The following is a 20149-nucleotide window of genomic DNA, read 5'->3' as shown; positions in this document are numbered from 1 at the left end:
CTAGAAGCTAAACTTCATTTTTTTCGGTGGCCCGCTTCCAGAGCCTTCTCGCGCCCGTTTACGCTCCATTTCTTGCGTCATGATACGCTTAGCCTCGCTCATCTTCTCTGGCGCTTCAACCATGGACTTCTTGGAGCTGCCACCTAGGGCATTCTTTTTCTGAGCAAACACGTTTTTAGGCTTTGCTGCACCGCCGACTTTGAGACTTATGCCGCCAAACCCCAGGGGCTTGTTGGGGGTTTCTATAGATTCTGCCGGTGCAGGAGTCGCGTTCGTCGACGCACTAGATGTGACGGGCGTTTCTGTGGAAGCTTGGTTGTCTTTCTTTGCGCCGAATGATAGCGAGATCTTGGCGCCCTCTTCGCGCTTGAGTTCGTGTCTGGCCTCTTCCTCTTCGTCTCGCTCGATCCCAGCACCACCTGCTGCGGCAGTCTTTTGTGCCCTCTTGATCTGCTCGTTGATCATGCGCTGCTCCATTTCCTCATCTCCTTGCTCCAAGGCAGCTTTGCGCTTGAGCGCTTCTTGTCGTCTCAAAGCCTCAGGCGAGTTGTCAATCCACGAAATGTGCAGGCCTTTTTCGGTCTCTTCTACTCGACAGATGCCCTCGCGGCCGAGATGTTTGGCAAACTCCGTCAGGGACGACCATTGTGTCGAGTTCATGTGGAGATGGTCCTTGTTGGCGATGTATTCCTGATAGAAGTGGTTGATATGTATTTTCTTTTCGCCGTGGCTGGTCTTGAGAAGGTTGATAAAGTCTTTCACAAACTGGTCGCTGAACTGCTTGATTGCCTTCTTTGGGTCTTCGCCGATGACGAGCATCTTGCGCACATGCGATTCGGAGAGGGTGTCTATGAACGGTAAAGTTAGATTAGACCTCCGAAAACCACCGCAAAATGATGTCATCACTTACGCTGCTTGAAAGAGTTCTCATCGCGCATGCCTCGCTCGCAAACTTGGCAGTAGAATCTCAACCGTGTGAGGCCCTTGAGCTTCATGTGGTTTGAAAGATGCTTGACTGAACCTGCTTCAGCTTTCGGCATTTTGGCGGTGTTGGATTGTTTGAATAAAAGAGTGCAAGTGAATTGTCCGTAGGCTTATTGTCGGCGTGGGATGATGTCAAAGTTGAAGGTCACACTTTGCGCACTAATCGACAAGAAGCCTGTAATGTTAGAAAAAGTTCGATGACTAAGCTGTATGTTCTTATCTTATCGCTGGGACAAGTCGCGAAACGTCATCGCCATCGTAACCCGCCGCAAGTATTTTTTTTTCGATCTCAGCCTCGTGCTTCCATCCACACAGTCTGACTTCATCGCCTTCTCTTCTCAGTATAGATTTCGCTCGCCTTGAATCTGCGACGACATGTCTGAGCGAAAAGTATTGAGTAAGTTGTGTTGAAGCCCTTCTCTCAAGACCTTCTGGCTAACAACGAACCTACCTACAGCCAAATACTACCCATGGGACTTTGATCCATCGGACATCGCCAAACGGCGTGGTCCCAAGGCGACGGGCCCCAAAGTCCAGACCGTCCGTTTGATGGCGCCCTTTGCGATGCGTTGCACGTCATGCGGTGAATTTATTTACAGAGGCCGCAAGTTCAACTCGCGCAAAGTCACGCCACTAGACGAGCGGTACCTAGGAATCCAGATATACTTCTTCCACGTAAGCTCCAGCCCACGGCCTTGTGTGAATCCAGAAGCTTTACTGACCGTTGCTTTACAGATCAAATGCACGCGGTGTAGCTCCGAAATCATCTTCCGGACCGATCCCAAAAACAACAACTATGCCATGGTTTCTGGCGCAGTGCGCAACCAGGAGCCATGGTGGAACAAAAGCGAAGAAGAAGAGACGGAGGAGCAGCGACTTGACCGACTCGAGCGCGAAGAAGCCGAAGCAGAAGGCGACGAGGAACGCGATGCCATGGCCGATCTCGAAGCCAAAAACCTAGACGCCCAGCGCGAAATTGCCGCCGCCGACGCACTAGACGCCATCCGGCACCGCAATGCGCGGATCCAGATGGCCGCCAAAGAAGGTGTCGATTTTGCCATAGCTGCGCTGCCGGATGTGGATGAAGAACAGCAAAAGCAGGATCTTGAAGACGAGGAGACCGCCCGACGAGCTTTTGCGGCTGCGCGCGAACAACGGCTGCTGCAAGACTTGGAAATGGAGGAAATGGATGAGATTGTTGAAGAGGAAGAGGCCCCCTCAGGGCCATCTTGTCAGCCCGAGGCGGCCGCACCACTTCCGGCGTCCTCGTCCTCCAGCGCGACCCCCGTGGCTGCCTCAACGCCTCTTCCAACCAAATCAGCCGAAGGCACTGCGGTCCAGAAAGTGCCCTTGATTGATCCAGCACCGGCGTTCAAGCGGACAATCAAGAAGAAAAAAGACTACTCTGCGATGCTAGGCATTAAGAAGAAAAAGCCGCTTGTTTGAGATGGCTGTACAGCCAGCATTGCCTTGTAGAAGGAACACGGCTCTTTCGTCCGCTCAAGACCGTCACATTCCCGCTATCACTCGGTTTTATTGCTGGTCCAAGTGTTTCAAGATTTGCGCGTCCTCGTTACAACTGTGTTTTACTTAACAAGCGGCTTTCGCACGCTTTCGTTGCACTCTCTCATACCAACCCTAGGTGGACACTAACCCTACATGGGTCTCCACTCTCAACGTCATCCTTGGCTGTAGCCAACCTTGACATGACACAAGACGTTGACGCTTCGTGTTTCAAAGTCCTTGCGCGGCAAGTCATCATCCCTTGTTTCCGCGTTTATATGCGTGAGGGTCCTGTCAAACATGCTAAGGCGACGTTATTTAGCCGGACTATAAAAGCTTAATTCAGTGGCTTGACTGTCTGTGCTCTTCTTGAGACGGTGATCACGCCGAGCCCCAGAGGCTTTAGCTGAGACTGTGCACATCGCCTTATAATGATGAGAGCTCTTCTACGTCTTTCTTGTCCGAAGAGGTCTTTTCCTTTTTTCTCTTCTTCTTCATCGTTGATCGATCCTGGCTTTCTCATACTATCTTAATACAACAATCCTGTGTCTCCATTTTCGCAATATTCCCGCCATACCCATCCAATTTCCGAAAATGAAGGCGTCCTTTACCTCTCTCCTGACTTCTGTGACTGCTAGTCTCGCCGCCTCACCACCTGACTTCCTGCCTGCTAGCATAAACCAGTTGATCGTCGCCTACGGCAAAACCACTATTGCTGACGGCGTGGTCATGTCACAAAATGGTAATACCAACCTTCTAGAAAAGAAGAGCATTATGCAGTAATGTCACTAACACACTGTCTAGAAACACAAAATATACCTACACTAGCCACACCTTCTCGCCTCGATGGTGTCTTTGCCATTTTCATGATCGACTCCAACGTCCCCTCCAACACTACCCGCAGCGGCACCACCACTCTCCTGCACTGGGCCGCCACCGATCTCGTCTCCTCAAACGTCACCACCACACTCAACGGCCAGCGCGCACACCTGCTCACCCGCGCTTCCAACAACACCTCCCCGCTCGCCAAATACATTGGCCCAGCGCCGCCCCCGCGCGCACCACTCTCTCATCAATACACCCTCATGATTGTTAACCACACTGCTCTCACACCCTCTAACCTGCAACGTCTGACAACAGCAACCAGCTCACGCCTGGGCTTCGATGCTCCCGCCGTGCTCGGCGCAACAAGCTTGGGCCAGGACGTCGTGAGTGCTACATACTACAACGTCACAAACACCGCCAAGGGCGTGATAGACGGCGGATCCGGGTCCAACTCCACCACCGGTAACAATAGCGATGATAATGGGAGTGGTGGTAGCAATGATAACGCTGGATCTACGGGCACGCTACCCAGTGCCACCGGCCCTGAATCAGCAAATGGAACATCCATTTCTACATCTACTCCCAGCGCCAGCACTACCGGTGTTATCAGTGCCGCACGAGAACTCAAACTATCGCGCACAGCCACCGTTGTTATATGTTTGATAACTGTAGGCGCAGGTTTTGTGGGATTATAAGGTGTTAAAATATAGCCCCATTTATGAGATAACATGGATGGACAGTACAAAGGTAAAAAAAATAGAAAAGTTCATGAGTAACCAATACACTCTTGCAGCATAATCATTCCATGGATAGAAAAGCGTGAATATGTCAGGTCTCGAACACTAGACAGACCTGACCCTAACCTTGTCACACATTCATTGCCCTAGTTCAAGAACAAATCACCTCCACCACGTTGCATGCGAGACCGATCAGGATGGTCCAGACCGAGACAGTCATCCTTGGCCTCAGATGCAAGGTTGGCCAGGACATCGTCTACGAAACAAATATTAGCGTGATGTGTCCTTGTTACAATAGCAATTGCTCTTAAGCAAAAACTTACCATCGCCCAGGTACACAGGGCTCGTAAAACGGACACGCTCGACCATGGAGAACTTGATCTTTTCGAACGACTTGCCCTTGAAGCCGGTGCGTTTCTCGAGGCGTTTCTTTGTTTCCGCAAATGTCTCGTCCTAAATATCATGTTAGCATATGCACTGTTGATCAATACGTAAGCTGTTGTATCCTGAAACTTACCGGAAGCAAGAGGAACTTAAAGGGCACACCGTGAACGCGAGTTGGCTCGCCATGGAAGTGGAAAGCATTGATATAACGCTTGTTTTCCTCATCCATTCCAACCTCTTCTTCAGGAATGCGCTCGACGTAAGCAGTCGTGTATTCGTTCATGTTAATGACCGTGAAGTCGCGGGACAACTCGCGGTAGAATCTGAAGTTGTTAACTTCGTAGATACGAAGGGGCCCAGCCTCTTCTTCTGACTTGAGGTTTAGCTTTTTGACCAAAGCTTCAATCACGTCTTGGACCTTGCCGTTCTTGTTAACGAGAACATCGACGGGCTCTTCCTTGGACACACCCTCGCTCAGCCATACCAGTCTAATGTTCTTCTTGGTTTCCATCTCAGCCAAAGACATCTCCAGAACCTCAAAGTACATAGCGTCCGTGCGATGAGAAGTGTGGAATTGACCGTAGTTTCCCGGAGTTAGTATACTCTGAAGAGTAGTAGTTCCAGTGCGGCGCACGACGACCTTGGGGTTGCCAGTCGTGGGGTTGATGGTCCATATACGCAAGTGTGTAGACGGCACGCCGAGATGTTGGCCTATCCGTTCTGCAAGTCTTTCGTATGGGATTTTGGAGCTTACAGTCAAGCTGAAGTCAGGGTATTGTGTCTCGTCGCAGCGTGTAGGATGTGGCACAAACTGCAGTGTCTTCTTGTTACAGAGGAATTCGTAGTATTGGTTTGCAGTTTCAAACTTGTCCAAATACCCGTCACCAATGCTAGACTCGTTGTTAACTTCTTGAGCGGCCCCTTCTTGACTAGTGACTTGTAAAGCAGAAGTAGAGGTCTTTGCCGCAGGGGCAAGCTGAAAACAGATGATATCACCATCAACAAGCTCAGCACTGTGAAATGTTGATTTGGCCTTGAGCGGCTCAATCATTGTAGGCTTAATTTCCTCCCACATCAAGATCCGATCGGTGGACTGCAGTGGTTGAGGCCAGTTCATAATCTTGCTGATGTGTGGTATCAAATCCTCCAATTTCTTGGACTTGTCCATGTACACATGTCCGACACCACGGAGGGTTTGTGATGCTGCGTCAAAGCACTTGAGCATCAAGAAAATGACATTGCCTTTGACAAGCACACCATTTTGGCTATTGAAGTTTGGCCAGACAGGTTGGTCGTCGCTATCGACAGCATCGGCAACCTCAATGAATAATCGCATCGATTGATCACGTTGATTGGAAGACCGAGACCAGGCTTCATCGACTGTTTGACTGAGGTCAACAATAGGGGTATCAGGTCTAACAGTTTTGTTCTGGCGGTTGACCATTTGCCACATGCGGACCTTATTACTAGGCACATTGATATCTTTCGCAAGTTCATCGCGCAGATTGGATAAAGACATGGTTCGCCGAACACGCTTCATTTTCGGTGAACCTGGGTTATCGGCCTTGGTCTGATCAAAGTCACCTAAATCAATTCCATCGAATTGTTTAAAAGTTTCAAGAGTCGCATACTTAATATTCATGTAAAGGTGAGCTTCTTCACGTTCCTTACGGCGGGCTTCTTTGAGTACAAGCTCTTCTTGATACCGGGATTCTATATAGTATTAGGAAAGAATCGTTCGAGTAAAAAGCAAGCAAGCGAGTGGCGGTGGAACTTACGAATATGCGAAGGAATGTCCGTCTGTGTGACCGGGCAAAGGACGCGATCGAGGCGCGACTTCCGGATATAAACCAGCATATATGCGCTGTTCATGCGCATAACGGGATGCTTTCTCACAGGAGGTCCACGGCGGTTGGCTGGCATAGGATGAGCTCCTCCATAGTTTTCCTCAAGAACATCACGCAGAGTGGACTTGACAACTTTGTCGTCATCGAAACGGTAAAACCATCCGTCCTTGTTAGGTTTGAGGAAAGCGTAGTAGTGGCCGGCGTCAAGAACACCACTGTGCACAAGAACACCGTGGAGCTGGTATTCCCAGGATTCATCAGTCTTTTCGGCGTCTTCGGAGAGATAAGGCGCAGCATCGAAATGTTCAGGGAATTCATGACGGTCATTGATTTTCATCAAAGCATCACGTTCGAAATCGTACTCAAAACGCTTGAGTTGTAGGTGCAAGACATCGGGAAAGGAAGTGAAAATCACGCCCTTCTTGGCATCCTGGAGTTTGTGTTCCTCACCGGCGTAGTATTGGTTGTCGCCCTCAAGCTTTTCGACCTGGATGTAATCCTTGAAACTTTCCTCTAGACTCTTATTGCCACTGACGTTGAGCTGGATGTCCCAGAAATCTTCAATGCGACTAGACTCGTAGTCAACATTGATACAGCTAATGTATGTCTTGATTTTACCGCTGAACATATCGGGGAGGACCTTTTCAGCCTTGGTTCCCTTCATTTTTTCTTCCATGCGTTCCATGAGTTTTCTCGACAGTTCCTGGACATCCTGTTGCTCAAATACCTGCTTGGTATCCCAGCCAAAGGATTTGGTGAGTTCTAGAGTGCTGACAGCTTGATCTGAGGTCTGGAGTTGATAGAAGAGACGTTGGAGAGTATAGGCGCTGTTGAGTATATCTTCGTCGTTTTCGGTTGGGATTTCATAAATAGCCTGGGGTGGGTGGTGTGTAATGTTAGTGAATGGTATCAAGAAAGAAGTCCTCTGTGGCGAGTTGAATATAGAGCTATCGGGGAGTAGAGATAGACGTACCTTGCGGAAGGCATTTGTGACGTAAAGTGACTGAAGAAGAGAGTTGAGATAACAGGTAGCACCTTGGTTCTTGAGACCAACGAAACCAGTTTCGGTCTTGGAATCATAGTTGTTCAAGCTATGCCATAGGACACCGGTTTCATCTTCGACGATACGAACATAGGCAGTGATGTTCGTCGCATCGTCTTCGAGGAAGGGACGCAGGGTTTCGGAAGAAGGATTCACGAGCTTTCTTATTTCAATGAAGCGAGTGAAACCCCAGTCGCTCTCTTCCTTGGTGAAGCGGTGGTGGGCATTGTGTTCATGGTAAATGGTGGGATCCTTGGGATTCCAAAGCACTAGCGCAAATTGCACACAGCAGCTCCAGTTTGGGGGTATGTCTTGAGGCTGGAAGGCATGCTCTAGGTAAATGGAGCAATGGTCAACATTGTTGCCATGAGGGAACAACAGAATTCGCCTTGTATTTGCCAAGGGTTAGCGACCGGCTACACTATTTCAACGAGGCGGAGGGCATTTTGCTTACCATGGAAAACCGCCAGCTTCGAAGGTTGGACCATGCTCTTTTTTAGACATGGAGCGCCAATTTTCGACAGACCAGGTGTTGACAGCATCTTCTAGAATGCGGGGCTCATCGTGAAGCGGCGGGAAAACAAGCTCTTTCATAGCCTCATCTACACACAGCGAGAAACATCGTTAGTGAATGGTCGGATTTCTGTGATGATCCAGTGTTGGTGTATTTCAACAAAGATTGTAGCCAGTTGAGAGTCAAACCACCAAAACTTGAGCGAGGCCGTAGCAGCCCACCAGGAATATCCATTGGAGCTGCTCTGGCTGGGAACAATGACTGGGGAAGGACCGGAAAGGCATAGCGGCATTGTGAGGCTAGCTATGATAGTAGCAGCAATGCGAACAGAGAAACATACAGTCGTCGGCCATGGGGAGATTCTGAGGCTGGTCTTCGCGTGCGGGCACAGCGTCTGAGGCGGTGATGTTGACTACTGCATCGGGCTGGTTGATGTAGTCGTCATCTTCGTCGATGACCATATGGTTGGGAGAGTTGAAGTTATTCTGGCAAGAAAAGACAAGATGGAAGATCAGCAAAAGGTTCAGCAGATGGCAGTAGCGGGACGTGAAGCATTGTTGTGTCAGAAAAATGGTGGGGTGCGAGAAAAGAGACGAGGGCCAGCAAAGTGGTCAACAAAGCGGCGGGCCGGGCTATCAATCAAAGTAGAAAGAGCACAGGCAAGCTTCAAGAGAGTAGGACAAACAGGGCTAAGCAGTCTAGCCCACTGGCGTCTTTGTTGATTCTAGTTTCTGGGAGATTGAGCAGAGGCTGAGGTCGCAGCTTAGCTCTGAGCCAGGCCAACCTGACTTCTCGACAAGATTACCAAGAGGCAGCCCATCGCCATGCGGCAAACCGAGGCCCATGGTTCCAAGAGCCGGCCGGAAAGCCCGAAGCCACAAGTATGCGATGGTGGTGAATAACCAGAGCGGGGAGGGTCAGGACAAGGCAGCACAAGACCAACGTACCATGATGGAAGATTGTCAAGCTTGGGATGGCATTGACAAGACCAGGACAAGAATAAGAAGGGCGAGAAATGCCGGTGCGTGGGGGAAGAAAAACAAAAGAAGAAAAAAAGAAGCCTTTGCCGGGACTGATCGAGAAAGGGTGCAGCTAGGGCCTGGAACCACGCAGACAGAGAGGGCTGATGGAGGCGTGGAGGCGTGGAGGCGTGGAGGCGTAGAGACGTGGAGGCGGTACTGATTGATTCTACCGGTACGGTATGGTATGGTACAGAGAGAGGGAGGAGGTCTTTTGCACTGGGAGGTAATTCTTTTTTTTTTAATCTGCAAACAGCCGCCAGAAAGAGAAACTTCAAAGCCGATGCTCCGAGTGGCCGCGAGACTTTACGTCGAGCAAGACACAGAAAGTAAAAAGAAAAAAAAGAAAAAATACCCCAGAGGAAATTCAGCTCGTGCTTGTGCGTGTGAGCGGTAAAGGAAAAGACGGCGGCGATGCAATGCACCAGGAACGAAAAACTCGGAGGAAACACGACGGGGCAAAAATAAACGAAGGTGAGAAAATGTGGTGAAGCTGGAGCGCCCCTCCAAGAAAACCCAAGCTGGGCAGAATGGGATAATACAGCGCATGTCTGCTGTAACTTGGAGCTCAGAGGCAAGGGTACCAGCTTCCAACGCAAGCTGTAACTAGTTAGGAGTCAGCAGCCGCTAGCGGGGTACTTGTGACCACACAGGGGCTGCAGCGAGAGACGAGGTACTGTATTAGCGACAGGGAACCACCATCCAGAAGCCAAACAACCCCGCCAGGGTGCGGTACGGGTGAGTAAATGAAATGACGTTGTGACAGGCTTCACATTGAGACAAATTCCAACGAGTTAACTAACCAAACTAGTTGTGTAGTTACTTGGCTAGTCATAAAAGCTCAAGTCCAAGTACGCCCCGGCCTGCGAATCCGGATGTGCGCGCGCATGTGCTATGTGATGTAATTAATTACAGCATACATGATTATTTCCTCGCTGTACTCTGAATCTGGCCATGATATCTGCATTGAACCTAAAATGCCCCGCGTCTTGTATGAAAAGACCTTCAAAGCCCACGCCTCCGCCTACACAGCATCCATCGTAGCCCGTGTTGCCAGCTGCTCGTTCTTGTTGCCTAGCTTCGGCACCTGCAAAAACGCATCGGTGCCGTACCCTTCTAAGCTGTGCACGTCCAGAGACCCTGCCCAGTACTCGGCATACACTCTGCTAAGCGGCAGGCCCATCCCTAACCTCAAGTCTGGCGGCCGACTGGATAACGATGTCAGCGACCCACTGCTTGAACTAATGGGCATAGTCAGGGGCATGGGCTCTGTCGAGGTGGCAAAGCTAGGCGCCCGGAGGTCTGCCCGGCCAATCTCATCACGGAGCCGCCGGCTTTCGCCTGTTTGGAGCTCGGTAAGCGTCGCTGCCATCAGCGGCACCCGCTGCAATGCTTCCAGTCTTGCCTTGCTCTTGGGACCTTTGCTAAAGGACCACAAGTATGGCACCTCATCGCGTGGGATGCCACCGCCACGATCTGAGATGCGTAGAATAACGTGCTGCGCTGAGCTGCAGATTGTGACTTCAATAGGCGGTAGGGGATCTTGCACAAGCTCGGGGTGGTACAACTGCTGCTCCACTACAGCCTGCACACTGTTGCGCAGTAGCTCGCCAACAATGTATTCAATGTGGCTGAGAATGTATGGGAAGCTAGTGTCTAGATGACCAGCCACGCGAATCTCGGGGATTTTGACCGATGAGCCGTATGTAGACCGCGCAAGATCTTGCACTGCCTTCCCGCAGCGCTCCACGACATCTTTGGCCATGCACTTGATGAATACTTCGCCAACGTAGTCCGACGCACTAAGCTTCATACCAGGCACAAACCAGGACGAATGAAAGGTTTCGGTAAGAGACAGATGCTGTTCTGCTATGACTCGCCGTGATATTCTCTACTACCGGTTAGCCGCAACACCTGATGCGTCTCTGGGCACCATAAAAACTCACTGATCGTAAAATGGTATTCATGAATTTGTCTAGGGCTTGCGGGTCCATCAAGCCATCGCTTTCTAGAATTCCCATGGCAAGCTTTGGGATGACAGTCAGGTGGGCTTGGAGATTTTGGCGGATGGTTCGACACAAGTCGTCGTTTTCATCGCCGTCCGTCACATGCTTCACCTTGCGAAAGGCATCAAATGCGCTGTAGTATAAGTTGTACACCTCGCTCATGTGCTTGTTAGAGACAACGGCATATGGCAGCTGCTGCATATCGCGAATGCGATGGGCAAGCCTAGATGTAGAGACTGAGTCAATATTGCGAGCTGCACACAAGGCACATGTACGGGATCGACAGCCGAAGCCACCTACCTTGTTGGCAGCTCTGTACGTAGGTAGTTGGCCGAGTCAATTAAACGAGCCTCGGTCAGGTTCTTCCCAAACACCATCAGTTGACGCAGACTGATAGGCCGCGCTTCCTTGGCCACCCATCTGGGGTCACGTGTCAGCCATCTTAGGACCCCGCCATGATTTAGCAAGTAGTTTTCAACGGAGGAGAAGGGGGTTATTTCCGAGCAAGCCGCTCGTCGCTCGGCCGACGATTCACGGGCAGGCGGAAGAAGACTCACTCATCCAGTACAGACACCGGCCTCCACACTGCTGCGCCCGTCGCGCTCGACATGTTTCTAACCTCGGCTGGCGGGCCGGCGACCACGGCCCTACCGCGGCTACGGCGATTGATAGTAGCCGAGCGCAGCGGCATAAGCGGTCGTGGGAGTGGTCTGCAGGACATCATGGCTCCGGCTGGCCGTCGTAACGATCTGCATGTCGCCATGTTCACCACCAAGTCAAGTCAAGTCAGGCGGGATAAGTCCTAGGGTGTCCTCCAAAGATTTCTGATGCTAGCCGGGGGAGGGTTTTCTGGCGCGCTTGGCAAGAGAAAAATGAAGTGATAATGAGCAGTGCAAAATTTCAATGACGCAAAAGATGCGCTTTTGATAAGGAAGGATGAAGGGAGAAAAAATCGATGACGCAGTTTAAGCGCTTCAGAGCTGCTCCAAATAAGCCTTGCACCTCGAGATGTTAACAATTTCGCCCCCGCAATGCAGGAGCTAGACGGCTAAGGAGGAGAACCGAACAAATCGACTCAATTCAGCAAAAGAGATAATCACAAAGCGAGAAATGGGCGGCATAGATACGCAAAATCAGGCCAGAAGTGATGGGCAATGTGACGTGAAACATGCGAGCATGCCTTAGTTTTTTGTTCGGCTGTAGAGGCGAAAAAAAAACAATCACTATGCCGAGACTTCAACCGCAGAAACGGGCATTGCCAGGGGCCGCCAGAAACGCTGCGGGGGGGTCACTGTGGAGGCACTAACTATGGACTACATGACAAGCATAACTATGTAACTAGTTAAATATGCTCTTCTTGGGCTTTCACTCACGACACACATTACTGAATACAGACAGGCACACGCTACATCCGAGAGAGGGGTATAACAATTCTTAAATACATAGTTAGACAAAGCGAAGAACACCAAAAACAAAACAATATGCACCAGGAAACCGACGGTCTCGTCCATACATCGCCCTTGCAGGAAACTCGTTCCACAACATGGAAAATAAGGATTTGCTTTTTAAAGGCATGATTATAACGATAAGGTTGGTGCATATAACTCAAACTCCATCGATCACTCCGAAGCAACCAAAACATGTGAAAGAACCGTGGAGCCAAAAAGAAGATGACATCCAACCCATCGGGGTGGGAGAGGGTGCCAACGAAGAACCAAGGACAACAAACCAGAAGCAGACAGACGCGGGGGGATATGGCAGTAAAGAGGGTTAGCAAGAAGATTAAGATAAAAGAAGCGAACGTCAAGAGGAAAGATCGGGGCGGCAGTAGGGAAACGGTCAATATCGACGCCGACGACGACGCTAACATGCCCTTTGTTCACCCTTGGTTCTCGGTATGAGCCCAAGCTTGGTCTTCGACCAGCCCCCTTTTGAGTATTTTCCAAATTAACGACGGCCGTGGCTCCGCACAGCAGCACCCTGCATCTGCTCCAACTCAGACTCCAGCTGCTTGATTTGCGCGTGCGTGTGCTCTAGATCCTTGTTCAGGCGGTCGCGCTCAGCAATGAGCTTTTGCTCCCATTGCCGGAAGCGCTGCTCCTCAATCTTGACCTGCTCAGTGAAGCGCTTGCGGAGAGTCTCTTCCTCCTCCTTGAACTTGGGGTTGTCCAGCTTCCGGGGTCTAGCCTCGCCAAACTTGCGCGTCTCCATTTGTTGCGCGCGGTAAGCCTCGTAGTGGAGCTCCTCGGTAGTGTGTATCAGATCCAACATGTGAGTTCTGATGAGAATGGACCGAAGCTTCTTGAAGTCACAGTGTTCCTCGTTCTCAACTTCGGCAACACCCCATGAGTACTGGCGACCCTTGGTGATGCGGCCATCATTGGTCTTAACATCCTTCTCCGATCCAATGACAGCGAAGGGCATGGCGGCCATGAGAGAGCGGGCGTGCTGGGCGGCGCTGTCGTCATCTTCCTCAACAGGGGGCTGGTAGATCTTGATGTTTTGGGCCTCGATGACAGCACAAATCTAATGGGGAACAAAATCACGGCGTGTTAGTATGATTCAACCATTGTTACACGGCGTCTGGAGAAGAAGCAAGACTTACCCGGGCCTTGAACTTGGCCAGATCGGCCTGGCTCATGGTATCGGCCTTGGCAATGACAGGAATCAGGTTGACTCGCGAGCAAAGGCGCTTCATGACCTCGATATCCAGAGGCTTCAGAGTGTGACCAGTGGGGCGAATGAAGTACAGGCAGGCATGCACACGCAGATCAATCTTTTCCTGGCGGCGAGGCTGCTGCTCCTGAAGCATGTACGACTCATGCTGGTCGTCGAGGAACTCGATGATGGGCATCCAAGAGTCGCGGTTGTTGACATAGTCTCCGAAGCCGGGAGTGTCGATGACAGTCAGGCGGACTAGAGTGTACAGTTAGTAATTTCCCGGTCCAGACAGAAAGGGGGGGCTTAGAGGGATGGGGGGAATTGTTACCTTTGAAGAACTTCTCCTCCAGCTCGGCCTTGGTGATCTCGATCTCGACAGTTTTGTCAACCTGCTTCTGGTGCCGGCGTTTATGGTCGGCGTAACTCTTGATAGTAGTCGAGAATAGAGTGTTGATAAAGGTAGTCTTTCCCAGGCCAGACTCGCCAGCAACCTGGAATGCGAAATGTCTAAGTCAGTCGTGTGTCGCCTCCAGAACAAGAAATGGGTTCCAGGTACAAGACGGCAAGCCCAGTACAGTGGAAAAGAGATAGAGATGGTTGGAGAAACGTACCATGATGGTGAACGAAGCACCACGCTTGGCGACAATCTTGTGGCGCTGGTTGGGCAGGTTGGCAATGCCAATGGCCGAGGCGCTGTCCGGAGTAGAAGCCATTTCTGCGGTTATGGAGAGGGTGAAAAGAGCACAGATTCAATAAGGCGTGGAAGTGTGGGGATGAAGGTGAGGCCGAAGTGGGAGACTTTGACAACAGCAGCAATTATACGGGGTTCGTCTGGTGGCGGGAGCGCGGCACAGGGAGCGAAGAAAAGAGAAGAGAAACAGAGAGCAAGGAGTCAAAAAAGACGAAACGGCAGACAACTAGAGGCCAATCCAAACAACAGGAAAAGCAAGGCAATGGCAGAAAAGGCGGCTTGCAGCAACGAGTGGACGCGGGCGCGAAGCAGAAGCAGAGGCAGAAACCGACTGGAAATGTGTTGTTGTCAAAGTTGGCTGGCAAGAAGGGGAGAAAGGAGGCTCATTGGATGGCGGCCACTAAGTGGGAGAAAGTGAATGACTAGGAATTTGGGGGGGGGGGGGGGGTTGCAAAGTGGGCTCTAGCTAATAGTAGCGGGCTGGTTCTCCTGGCTAGCTGGCTGGGAAAGGCTTCTGTAGCCTGGATTGACGTTCAGGGGCAGACAGGGAGGTCCAAGTAATACATGTGTACATGCACGCAAATCGGCCACCTTGATATATGTGGCGGCGGGAACACCAACAAATGAGCAGAACATTCACCCTCCCATCCTGTGAATCCAGCTACCACCACAAACCATCCGGTGTTACGCGTCTCTCTCTGCGCCTGTTTGCCATGAACATGATTTCTCTCATCTGGTCTGTCTCCACACACTGCAAAACACCACCTTCTGTCTTTCGTCCACATAATCAATAGACTGCAACTATGTCTCCACGTCTACCAGAAGATCACCATTCAGGTCCTCAAATTCGAATTGAACCCCTGACACTACGAGCACGACCAACTCAGGCCCGGCTTCTTTGGGCCTAGTGCTGGCTCCTGGTCTGTGCAGGTTTATGAACATGGGGAGAAGCTCTGGTGTTTTGTTTGGCTAGATGCCAACTTGTCAGTACAATACACCAAATTCCCAAATGTGGTTCTACTATTTGAACTGGGATGAGGGATTAATTGGGGTTAAGGGATCACGTGCAAAGAGAACTAATAGTGGGGCCTTTTTTTTCATTGGCTATTGGACACTGACAGGTGCCAACATCTGAACTGAGTTTGTCGCTTTATCGTGCTATCATTTATCGATAAGGAAATTTGAGAAGATCGTTAAACATTTGCTACGATCTTCACGTCGTCGCAGGCAGCGCTGCTTGTGTAGAGTTGAAGCCGGACGCTTTCGAAGTTTACCGCGCAATCCGTCTGCTGCGAAAATGAAGACAGACTTCAAAGTGAGTACCCATTCCGAAGCTCCGAAGCTCGATACTTGCTAACTTCCTCAGTTCACAAATCTCTTGGGCCAGGTCTACTGCCAGGGCAATCTGGTGTTTGACCCCGAGGGCACACACCTGTTCTCGCCTGTGGGCAATAGAGTCAGTGTCTTCAATCTAGTTGAGTAAGTGCGCGCCTTCGGAATTCAAGACCTCCAGCGTCTTGGGCCATCGAGTTGGAAGCAAATGCTAACAAGCGCCTTTTCCCACAGCAACAAAACCTACACCTTTCCCTTTGCGCATCGCAAAAATGTCGCCCGCATCAGCCTCTCCCCGCGCGGCAACCTTCTTCTCTCCATTGACGACGACGGCGTGGCAATTCTCACCAACGTTGCCCGCCGCATTCCCATCTACCAATTCTCGCTTCGGTCGCCCGTCACCGCGCTCGCTTTCTCGCCCTGTGGTCGTTACTTTGCTGCCGGTCTTCGCCGTCGCATCGAAGTGTGGCACGTTCCCTCGACGCCCGATGCAAACGTCGATGGCCAGATTGAGTTTGCGCCGTTTGTTCGCCACCACAGCCATAGCCAGCACTTTGATGAAGTACGTCACATTGAGTGGTCCGGCGACTCGCGCTTCTTCCTCAGTGCTTCCAAAGACTTGACGGCACGGATATGGAGTTTGAATGCCGAAGAAGGCTTTGTGCCCACTGTGCTTTCGGGTCACAAACAGCCTGTTATTGGAGCTTGGTTTAGCGACAGCCAGGAGACTATCTATTCCGTCAGCAAGGATGGTGCTGTGTTTGAGTGGAAGTACGCGGCTCCTCTCGGAACCAACCAGGAGGAAGATCTGTCGCCCGAAGACTTCCGGTGGCGTGTAATCAACAGGCACTATTTTATGCAGGGCAGTGCGCATGTCAAATGTGCTTTCTTCCACCCCAAAAGCAATCTCTTGGTTGCTGGTTTCTCGAATGGCGTGTTTGGGCTATATGAGATGCCTGACTTCAATCCTATCCACAAGCTCAGCATTTCACAAAACGATATCGACTTTATAACCATGAACCAAAGCGGTGAATGGCTGGCCTTTGGAGCGTCAAAACTGGGGCAACTTCTGGTGTGGGAATGGCAGTCCGAGTCGTACATTCTTAAGCAGCAAGGTCATTTCGATTCCATCAATGCGCTTACATACTCTCCTGACGGCAAGAGAGTCGTGACTACTGCCGACGATGGTAAGATCAAGGTGTGGGATGTCGAGTCTGGCTTTTGTATTGTAACATTTACCGAGCACACAAGCGGTGTAACGGCCTGTGAGTTTGCGAAAAAAGGCAATGTTCTCTTCACTGCTTCACTAGACGGGTCTATCCGTGCTTGGGATCTGATTCGGTACCGCAACTTCCGGACATTCACCGCCCCTACTCGCCTTTCATTTTCATGCATGGCCGTCGACCCCAGCGGTGAGGTTGTCGCTGCCGGCTCTCTTGACTCATTCGATGTGCATATCTGGAGTGTTCAGACCGGCCAACTACTTGACCGCATGGCCGGCCACGAAGGTCCCGTCTCGGCTCTCGCCTTTACCCCCGATGGTAGTCACCTGGTGTCGGGTAGCTGGGACCATACAGCTCGGATATGGTCCATCTTTGGCCGCTCACAAACCAGCGAACCGTTGCAGTTGCAAGCGGATGTCATTTCAGTTGCAGTGCGCCCTGATTCTCAACAACTGGCTATTTCAACGCTCGATGGCCAACTTTCATTCTGGTCTGTGCACGATGGCCAACAGATCGCCGGTCTTGACGGTCGTCGTGATGTTTCCGGCGGTCGCAAAGACACAGATCGTCGCACAGCGGCCAACAGCAGTAATGCTAAGAGTTTCGGTACGATCCGCTACAGCACCGATGGAACTTGTCTTCTAGCCGGCGGTGATAGCAAATACATTTGTCTTTACTCTGTATCAACCATGGTACTTCTCAAAAAGTACACTGTCAGTGTCAATCTTTCGCTGCAGGGTACGCAAGAGTTCCTCAACAGCAAAAAGCTAACAGAGGCCGGTGCCGTGGGTATGATTGACGACCAAGGCAACGAGTCAGATGCCGAGGCTACCAATGCCTCTCATAACGCGCTACCAGGATCCAAGCGCGGAGACCCCAGCGCACGCAAGACCCATCCTGATGTCCGCGTCACCAGCATTGGCCTCTCCCCTGACGGTGCTTCCTTCTGCGCTGCCTCAACAGAAGGTCTCTTAATCTACAGCGTTGATTCTACTCTTACATTTGATCCCTTCGACTTGAGTATCGAGGTAACACCAGCTTCAACGCTTGCAGTGCTTGAGAATGATCACGACTATCTCAAGGCACTAGTCATGGCTTTCCGCCTCAACGATGATGCGTTGATTAAGCGTGTCTTTCAGGCTGTACCCTACCATGATATTTCCCTTGTTGTCGAGGGTCTGCCGACAGTATACCTGCAACGTCTTCTGCGCTTCGTTGCTACGCAAACTGAAGACTCGCCGCACATTGAGTTCTGCCTCTTATGGATTCGCGCGGTAGTCGACAAGCACGGCCCATGGCTGCTGGCTAACCGTGCCAAGGCAGATGTCGAGCTGCGTGTAGTTAGCCGCGCTATATCGCGCATGCGTGATGATATTCGCAGACTTGCAGATAACAACATGTACATGGTAGATTACCTCGTAGGACAAGCCAAGGCAAAGAACGCCCCGTTGACTCTTGAGACACTGGTAGCAACCAAGCCTCAAAAAGCGGTTGCTGATGGTGAGGACTTTGAAATGGAGGATAGCGATGGCTCCGACGGAGGCGAATGGGAAGGGTTAGAGTAATGGATTGGTGGATTGTTTTGAGTGTTGGTTCGTGCATCTGGTTGTCTTTTTTTTCTTGCTGTATATGCTTGAAATGGAATAAATAAAAAGGAAAGTTATATCATTTTAAACACGAAGTGTAAGTATCAAAGCAAAGGCAATTCTGATAAAGGATCACTCAATTCACATTGTTGAAAAAATGATTTGCACATGGCAAGAAGATTGGTTTTTGGGTTAAATGGTCCGTAATGCCAAAGTTACGTATCGCAGGGTCATGAACTCTTGTGCCACCCTTTCGTGTAACCTTGACAACCTGCAACCCATTCAACATCACCACAATGAAGCAAAGAAAAAAAAAGTGCACGAGCCAAGCGAATCTATTCATCATTCTGTATATCAAAGTGTGTGTGAACTCTAGAGCCAAGCGACCCGTTTCCATGGTATCAAATCCTATCCATCCTTGCATTGTATGTTTAATCCACCCCAAAAAAACAATTTTCGCCCTTTTTCTTCCTACGTAGAATCCTTTTCTTTTTCCATGCATGTGCAGTCTTCCAAAGTCAAAGAGGAGTCGTAAAACGGTGGAAGAGGCCAACGAGGCAGAAAAGAAAAAGAGAAGCACGTAGTATCAAATCATTGTTACTGTGAATTCTCCTTACTCATCATCCTCCTCCTCGGTCTCGAAGCCGGAGTCGCTCATGTTCTCCAGCTCGTGGGCCTGGGTGAAGTACTTGATGGCGTTGGGGAAGAGGTCATCAGCCAGGCAGATGGCCAGGTCAGCACCGCCAACGAAAATGTCAAACTCGTGGTCGTCATCATCGTCCTCCTCTTCCTCTTCCTCCTCCTCGGTCTTCTTGGGGGCGTTGCCAGCACGGCGGGCAGCCAGGATGGCCTTCTGCTCCTTGTGCTCAGCATCGGTCACGCGGCGGCCGCGGTAGCCGAACCAAGCAAAGAAGCTAACACCACCAGTGGCGCTGCTCTCTAGCTTGGAAACGATGGCCTTTTCGTTGTCAGTGGGAGTGTCGGCCTTGGCGGTGCCAGCAGCCTCGCGGGCCATGTCATCGTCGTAGACCTTCTTGGCCAGATCCAGAAGACCCTCGCTCAGGTCCTTGCCCTTCTTCCAGTTGATGGTGACGGGCTCGGAAACAAAGCCGGACCAGTCGCCCTTGCCGTAGCGGAAGTAAAACTTCTTCTCAAGAGTGGAGTTGGTGAAGTACTCGTTCTCGCGGAACTCGAAGGTGAACTTGATGGAGCGGGGCTCAGCCATGCCGCTGTCGCCACCCTCGATCTCGAAGTGGTTGACCTTCAGCGAGACCAGGGAAGAGAGCAGAGCAGCAGCATCGGTGGGCATAATGTACTCATCGATATCGGCAGGGGCCTGCTCGAAAACGAGCGACCAGAAGTTGGGAATCTTGCTGATGAGCTTGTGGCGCTTCTCGTACAGATCAGCCTGGAGTTCGACCTGCTTGCGGACTGGGAAGCGGATGCAGAGTTAGCATTGGAGATATGGAGAGTTGGATACAGCAGCAGGGGCACTCACTGATGGTGTTCTCGGTTTCCTCGAACTCGAGCTCGATGTCAGCGAGCTCCTCGAAGGAGATTTCAGGAACGGTAGACTTGTCGTCAGACATTGTGAGATTGTGTAGGGAGGGTGATGGAGAGGGAATGTATAGTGAAGAGCGGATGGAGAGGAGAAAGAGAGAAGGAAAACGGAAAATCGGAAGCGGGATAACGTGAAGAAGTAAGAAAAGCAAGGAAGAGGGAAAAGAGAAAGGAGGGGTAGTGGGAAAAACTTCAAAGGAAGCAAGAAGCGGAAGATTGCCAAATAAAAAAACTT

At 50.8% G+C, this 20149-nt stretch overlaps 8 protein-coding genes across 8 annotated transcripts; 3 read left to right on the top strand and 5 right to left on the bottom strand.

The window, feature by feature from the left end:
- On the bottom strand, positions 1-1040 carry BROUX77_008122 (uncharacterized protein; the record flags this gene model as incomplete). Its single annotated transcript, XM_073753292.1, has 2 exons — positions 1-848; positions 911-1040. The coding sequence occupies 2 exons, from the start codon at positions 1038-1040 to the stop codon at positions 1-3; spliced, it is 978 nt and encodes a 325-aa protein (XP_073602415.1).
- A 319-nt stretch (positions 1041-1359) lies between these two features.
- On the top strand, positions 1360-2430 carry BROUX77_008121 (uncharacterized protein; the record flags this gene model as incomplete). The annotated part of the gene is made up of 3 exons (XM_073753291.1): positions 1360-1381; positions 1442-1659; positions 1720-2430. The coding sequence occupies 3 exons, from the start codon at positions 1360-1362 to the stop codon at positions 2428-2430; spliced, it is 951 nt and encodes a 316-aa protein (XP_073602414.1).
- Positions 2431-3081: 651 nt separating this feature from the next.
- Positions 3082-4007, top strand: BROUX77_008120 (uncharacterized protein; the record flags this gene model as incomplete). Its single annotated transcript, XM_073753290.1, has 2 exons — positions 3082-3229; positions 3292-4007. The coding sequence occupies 2 exons, from the start codon at positions 3082-3084 to the stop codon at positions 4005-4007; spliced, it is 864 nt and encodes a 287-aa protein (XP_073602413.1).
- A 188-nt stretch (positions 4008-4195) lies between these two features.
- On the bottom strand, positions 4196-8786 carry BROUX77_008119 (uncharacterized protein; the record flags this gene model as incomplete). The annotated part of the gene is made up of 8 exons (XM_073753289.1): positions 4196-4305; positions 4373-4502; positions 4567-6146; positions 6212-7154; positions 7254-7710; positions 7777-7924; positions 8177-8321; positions 8784-8786. 8 exons carry the CDS (start codon positions 8784-8786, stop codon positions 4196-4198), a joined length of 3516 nt encoding a protein of 1171 aa, XP_073602412.1.
- A 1093-nt stretch (positions 8787-9879) lies between these two features.
- Positions 9880-11238, bottom strand: BROUX77_008118 (uncharacterized protein; the record flags this gene model as incomplete). The annotated part of the gene is made up of 3 exons (XM_073753288.1): positions 9880-10746; positions 10802-11084; positions 11162-11238. The coding sequence occupies 3 exons, from the start codon at positions 11236-11238 to the stop codon at positions 9880-9882; spliced, it is 1227 nt and encodes a 408-aa protein (XP_073602411.1).
- A 1570-nt stretch (positions 11239-12808) lies between these two features.
- Positions 12809-14235, bottom strand: BROUX77_008117 (uncharacterized protein; the record flags this gene model as incomplete). The annotated part of the gene is made up of 4 exons (XM_073753287.1): positions 12809-13387; positions 13467-13777; positions 13851-14013; positions 14134-14235. 4 exons carry the CDS (start codon positions 14233-14235, stop codon positions 12809-12811), a joined length of 1155 nt encoding a protein of 384 aa, XP_073602410.1.
- Positions 14236-15510: 1275 nt separating this feature from the next.
- On the top strand, positions 15511-18333 carry BROUX77_008116 (uncharacterized protein; the record flags this gene model as incomplete). Its single annotated transcript, XM_073753286.1, has 3 exons — positions 15511-15528; positions 15580-15692; positions 15780-18333. 3 exons carry the CDS (start codon positions 15511-15513, stop codon positions 18331-18333), a joined length of 2685 nt encoding a protein of 894 aa, XP_073602409.1.
- A 634-nt stretch (positions 18334-18967) lies between these two features.
- BROUX77_008115 (uncharacterized protein) lies at positions 18968-19943 on the bottom strand (the record flags this gene model as incomplete). Its single annotated transcript, XM_073753284.1, has 2 exons — positions 18968-19785; positions 19853-19943. 2 exons carry the CDS (start codon positions 19941-19943, stop codon positions 18968-18970), a joined length of 909 nt encoding a protein of 302 aa, XP_073602408.1.
- Positions 19944-20149: the final 206 nt, after the last annotated feature.

The sequence above is a fragment of the Berkeleyomyces rouxiae genome (genome assembly GCF_048999995.1).
Source record: "Berkeleyomyces rouxiae strain 22BRR77 chromosome Unknown BrBRR77_ptg000012l, whole genome shotgun sequence".
Taxonomy (NCBI): domain Eukaryota; kingdom Fungi; phylum Ascomycota; class Sordariomycetes; order Microascales; family Ceratocystidaceae; genus Berkeleyomyces; species Berkeleyomyces rouxiae.
The sequence above is the reverse complement of the archived record's forward strand: the minus strand, read 5'-3'. Positions and strand labels throughout refer to the sequence as shown.